Below are 6,277 nucleotides of genomic sequence, written 5' to 3'. Positions count from 1 at the left end.
ATTTACAAGGAAAAAAATATAATCTTCCAAAACAATAACTATGCGTTTGACTGTGTCCCTCCCAGCTAGGCCATCCGGCCAGGAACATGATAAAACCAAGGAACCTAATTCCAAGACAAAGACAGAGAACAATGGGCATGATCTATATTAACTTTCCATGAGCTCGAGGTCATTGGCCAAATTGCAAAATGTACTCAAAGTGACCCATTTAGAGAAAAGTGTTCACAGCTTTTTAAATATCTAACAACACGATTTGTCATTCGATTCAGCTTGACACATGGGTATGTTTATAACATTTGTAAACAAAGCAGTGTATTTACATTTGTTGAGAAATATCCAATCATTGCACATCAACAAATCACGTGACTGATGACTAGGTTGGACGAAAACATGAATATAGATCGCTCCCATTGAAAAAAAAAAACAGATACGGGTGGATAGAAGACACAGTAAGTACCTCCCTGCCCACTATTGGAGGTCAGGAACCCCACCCAGTCCTCAAGTTTGAGAGTTTTTGCTCTCAAAGCGCCTCACATTTTGTGTTGTAGAAGAGAAATCAGAATGACAAATTGTCGGTTGCATCGTACGAATGAGACGATTTCCCAATGGTTAGTGAGGGGACAGTTAAAGCGATAAATAAAGCTATGTACGTACATCATTTTATCCTTATAAATATACTCACACACCAAATATGCCCGGAAACAACAAAAACTTCAATCCCAGAATTAATCAAACCACTTGCGCGATAACTCGCTGAATTATCCAACTTGAATAATAAAGCCATAATAAAAGTCTTCGTTAAAATCTCAAAGCAATACCAACTGCATTTGGATAGTGTACTCACTAAGTGTGTTTTGTGTTAAAAACAACACACTGGATGAGCACGGTTTGATTTTATAAGTCAAAATACGATCTTATCGAATTCATCACATGCCACGACTAGGTGAGTTGTTTCCATTCTTCAAGACAAACATAATGGCAGGAGAATTGGGCGAAAAACCCATCAATATTGGACAGAACTTTTAGAACACAGTAAAGATAGTATGAATATGACGTCACTCAGGTCTTTGTTATTGCCTTCTGCCGTCCGCATTTATGAGAAATTCTCACTAAACTGTATTAACTAGACTATAGACGTTCAAGGCTACACATAGTTTTGTGTGCTGGTCCGTTATACTTCCGATGGCAACGCTGTGAGCTTCTTAGCCAATGGCATTCTATCAACAGAAGACCATTACTATAATTGTTATATACCTCTACAACTTTACAAGCTTTTATGCACCTGCCTGCCTGTGTGTGTGTGTGTGTGTGTGTGTGTGTGTGTGTGTGTATGTGTGTTTAAGGTGGGGGTTGTAGGGGTGCGTGTGAGTAAGAGAGAGTTTTCGAAACTGATATGATATTTATATCATTTATCATTTTGATTTTTATATATTATTATTTTATAAATGAATTTTTGTCTATGTATGGTATTTTTAATTTCAAATATTGTAACCCAATGACAAATTGCCATTTATTTTGACATTAAAGATTATATTGTTATTATTGTTATCATAATTATTATTATTATTATTATTATTATTATTATTATTATTATTATTATTATTATTATTATTATTATTATTATTATTATTATTATTATTATTATTATTATTATTATTATCATTATTATTATTATCATTATCAATATTATTATTATTATCATCATCATCATCATCATCATCATGATTATTATTATCATTATTATTATTACTACAAAGTACGGTGAGAGAATGTGAATAATTAAAGTGGAATCAACTATGTGCCGCTTAGAGCGGGACTCGAACCCTGAAGTTATGGTCCAAAGGCGAGTGTCACCCACCTAGACACACACACAGACACACATAGAGAGAGAGAGAGAGAGAGAGAGAGAGAGAGAGAGAGAGAGAGAGAGAGAAACCGTCCCTGCCTCACTGTTTGTTAAGCAAGAACTCGAAAATAAAGAGAGAATATAAAGGTTAAAGGAAGAAAAAACAATTGTGACCAACAAGAGGTGTTAACTCTAAGCAGGTGTTGTTTTAAGAGTGTTGAGTTTATGAGGATTCCACTGTACTTATGATGATGATGACATCACTTCCAATCACTTTCCACGTGGAAGTAAACAGGAAAGAGGCAGAAACGAAAACTTCTAGCAAGCATCTTGGAGGTGGACAGGATAGCTCAGTAGGTAAAGCACTCGCTTTACACAAGAAATATACGAATCGATTCCAAGTCCACTAACGATTTAATTTGTTGTGCACTCACCCTGCTGTTCACATAAAAATGACTGGGAACTGAGTCTATCATATAATATGGCGGAAAGTATTGTGCCATAGGCTAGTGTCCTATCCAAAGGGGGATTAGCAACCTGTTGCTATTGCCGGTTTAATGTTTTGTAAATCGGGAGTAATTCTAACTCCATAAGCCCTGTAGCTTTGAAAGTTTTTTTGTAAGGAATATGAGGGAATTTTGAGATGAAATTATGAAAAAGTATGTGAAGAGTTAAGATTGGTTGGCCCAGAATAGGCAGACGGCCCAGAATGAGCATATGACTCAGAAGAGGCAGCCAGCCCTATATAGGCACATGGCCCAGAATAGGCACAAGGCCAGTAGATATCACAAGGCCCAGAACAGGAGTCATGTCATGTTCTTAATGTTGCGTGTTGCTTTTGGTTCAGTGACCCTTTGTAAAGCGGTTTGAACAAGTTTAGTGGATATTGCAGTATATAAAATCATGAAAAATACAGGAAAAGAATGTAAGTAAAATACTTGGGATTCTATTGTTTTTGTTGTATATGAAGTAGGGTTTTGAGCTCGAAACGTTACAAGTTTGGTATATTGTTCTTTTTTTTTTTTTGTCTTTTTTATTGGGGGGGGGGAGCTGTTATATCCATTTTTGGTAATTCCCTTTTACAGTGCCGTCTGTGGTATGACTCTCGCCTTCGGTTCTAAATATCCTGGGTTTGAGAGTTGTCATCGTTAACTTATAGCCTGACACTGACCAAAAAGTGACGTCAAAATGCCAGACTTTAGCCACAAAAGAAAACAAATCGTGAGTTGTATTCAATAGTTCAACCAATGGGACCACTTTTTCCATGAGCAGTACTAACGAGAACTCATCAGGCGGTGCAAAATCCAAATAATGACGTCAAAATGCCAGTCATTTTGGGTTTTAGTGTCAGGCTATAACTGTATGATGGCTACGATTTGAGCCACTCTCCGACTGGCACGTGGTGAGTGCTCAAAAAGGCTCTTTACTCATATTATTTCACCGTACTCAGGTGTAAAATGAGTACCTGGCTGTTAACAGCATTGTATCGGTCTGAAAGAATGTAATACATGTATCGCCGAACAGTCTCTTCTTACATGTTAAGGTTTTTGTTTGTTTTCAGGGTTTGACGGCGCTTGCGACACACTTAGGTCATTTCAGCGCCAGTAAAAAGGAAGAAAATGGGACAGTAAAAAATTATAGAATTACAATTAAAAGCGCACAAGAAAGGTAACACAAAGGGCACAAATAGGAAACAGATGTAGATTCCAAGAACAAAATATCATTGTGCATGGTTTGAGATCACCTAAAATTCTCATCCTGACACAAGCACAGGTCCACACTAAAAGGAATACACTCAATTGTTTACAAATCATATGTACAAAATATAGATACTATACATAACAGAGAGATGATTTACAAGGATAAATTATCATCTCCCAAAACTATAACTATACATTCGACTGTTTCCCTGCCAGCCAAGGACTCCGGTCGGGGCCAGGACGAAAATAAGTAATCTCATTCCAAGACAAAGACAGAAAGCAACTTGAAAACAGATATAGAGGCATAGAAGATACAGTAAGTCCCTTCCTGCCCATTATGGGAGGTCACGAAACCCACTCACTTACATGTTAAGCGTTGCTGTATGTCAGGAAACCTTTGTAAAGCGCTTTAGTGGATATTGCGCTATATAAAAGCAAAGAATCCCTTTGATATATTTCATAAAGATGACTCACCTGAAATCACCGCTTGTGTAAAAGCCAACGCAGTCCTCATCTTGCGAATCTTTATCAAACTTCTCTATTGCCTAAAAAATGTCCAATGTCCAGTTTTTTTTTTATAGTATGCGCTGCAATCCGCTCTCGGTCCAAAACAACGAAAAAACACTCCAAAATTTGTTTGTAAAAGTCAGACAGAAAAACTTCAAAATTCTACGGCTGTGCCTCTGGAAATAGGGCTAACGTTCGATGCCGTTTTCCACCACGAAGACTGACCACCACTGATTCGAGTGACCGCTGCCAGGACCAGAATGACCGCAGTCCGACGACTCCAGACACTTTTAGACGACGTGGACACCCGAATATCAAATCCGAGAAGGGGGAGGGGGGAAGGGGCAGAGGGGAGGGGTTAGAGGTCACGGTGTTATCATGTATTATCATGTCTGGGAAATGGCCGTTCATTGACGTATCTAGAACTTGCGATTTTTATTTAATGTAGCTATAGACATAACGAATGGGGGGGGGGGGGGGGGCGAAGTGGCCGAGTGGTTAAGGCGTTGCACTGTGACCCGGAAGGTCTCGGATCCGAGCCCCGCTTTAAGGCATATGTTTTTTTCCCTTGGGCAAGGTAACTAACCCCAAATTTGCTCACTTTGGACAACATTGGTGATTCTTGTTGACTTCGGACATCTTGGTTGATGAATTATCTATATCATTCCTTCGCGGAATGCCTAGGCGACGATATCTTATGATGATGTGGCAGAAGGGCATAATTATTTTTTTTATAGACAGAACGAGGTTGACGTCACTCGGGTCTTTGTTCTTTTTTTTTTTTGCCACCTACGTTTATGAGTAATTCTCACTAAACGGTATTAACCAGACTATAACAATTCAAGGTTACACACAGTTTTGTGTGTTGGTCTGGTATACTTTCGAATGGCAATGTTGTGAGCTTTTTAGCCAAGCGCACACTATCTATAGAAGGACGAAAGTGACGTCACTCAGTTATTTTTAGACAGCCTGTTAGGGATAAGATCTCAGTAAATTACAGATAGAACGAAGTTGACGGTACTCAGGTCTTTGCTATTGTTTTTGCCATACATGTTATGGGTAAGTCTCAATAGGACTGTATTAACCAGGGTTGCACACAGTTTTGTGTGTTGGTCCATTATAATTCCGGAAGGTAATGATGTGAGGTTGTTAGAAAAGCGCACAGCATCTATATTAATCAGACTATAAACGTCTAACGTAAGGTATTTAATGTTTTAATGTTTTACGACACATTTATCAGCGCCAGTAAAAAGGAAGAAAAAACCCATTAGGAATGCAATTTAAAGCACCCAAGAAAAAAAAAAGACAAAGAGGAATTGATTCAAATGGGGATATCCATATGAAGATTCCAAAAGCATACCATCAATACGTCACTTCCTCCGTAATGACGCAGGGTAACTTTGTAACTATCGGAACAATAGCGGACGCCCTTATGAAATACTTCTTCGAGGAGCATAAAAGTGTATCCAGAGAGGAAAAACATTATAAATCTGATCATGTTTTGAATTGTATACATTCTGATCACATGACATGTGAAAAAATTATGGCCAGCGTGAAGAATAAAAATTACAGATTTTCTTTATTTAGAACCAAGCTGCTGGTTGCTGGGCGGACGTGTTATCAGACTATTGAATCCTATTGTACTGGGGTTTCCCTTTCAGCCAAGGACTCCGTGGGCCCAATGGCTCTCGAAAGCCATATTTTTGTTTATAAATCTAGTGCTCTACCAACTGAGCTATCGATACCCCAATTATTTAACAAATTAATATAATATTATGATATAAATAAAAAAATTTCTATCGAAAATGAAACAAGGGCTTTTCGTCAGTTATTTACAACTTTGATAGTACCGACCACGACGGTTAGAGATAACCACCATTCCGAGACTCTGTCGTAGTAGTTCGGATATCACCGTAGCCATTACTTTACGAAGGACACGATATCACACGGTGTGGTCTCAGACTATCGGCATTGACTAGAGAACTACCATACTCTGATATAACACTGTATTAAAAATTTGGGCCAGAAAAGTCTTCCTTCAAATTATATCGAATCGATTAAAATAACCCTCATTTTGCCACACACAAAAACCCCAACAAACTATCAAGCCTGGAATTATTTTTTCTAAGTCCCATGTTTATTATTTTTTGAGGAGATGGGGGATGATTTTAATAGATCAAATGTTTGAAGGACGAGTTTTCTGGCTAAAATTTTTAAATACGTG

At 38.0% G+C, this 6,277-nt stretch overlaps 1 protein-coding gene across 2 annotated transcripts in view; it reads right to left on the bottom strand.

Moving 5' to 3' along the window:
* The window catches only part of LOC144980243 (uncharacterized), a 39,659-nt gene extending 35,324 nt beyond the window's left edge, over positions 1-4,335 (bottom strand). For both annotated transcript variants that reach the window (XM_078927857.1, XM_078927855.1), the window contains exon 1: positions 4,021-4,335. In XM_078927857.1, the coding sequence (XP_078783983.1) occupies positions 4,021-4,060 (40 nt within the window). In that variant the 5' untranslated portion in view covers positions 4,061-4,335. The remainder of the gene's footprint in view (positions 1-4,020) is intronic.
* Positions 4,336-6,277: the final 1,942 nt, after the last annotated feature.

The sequence above is a fragment of the Berghia stephanieae genome, chromosome 9, assembly GCF_034508935.2.
Source record: "Berghia stephanieae isolate SIO BIC M18660-M18661 chromosome 9, UCSD_Bste_1.3, whole genome shotgun sequence".
Lineage (NCBI taxonomy): Eukaryota > Metazoa > Mollusca > Gastropoda > Nudibranchia > Aeolidiidae > Berghia > Berghia stephanieae.
This window is presented reverse-complemented; position numbering and strand designations above follow the sequence as displayed.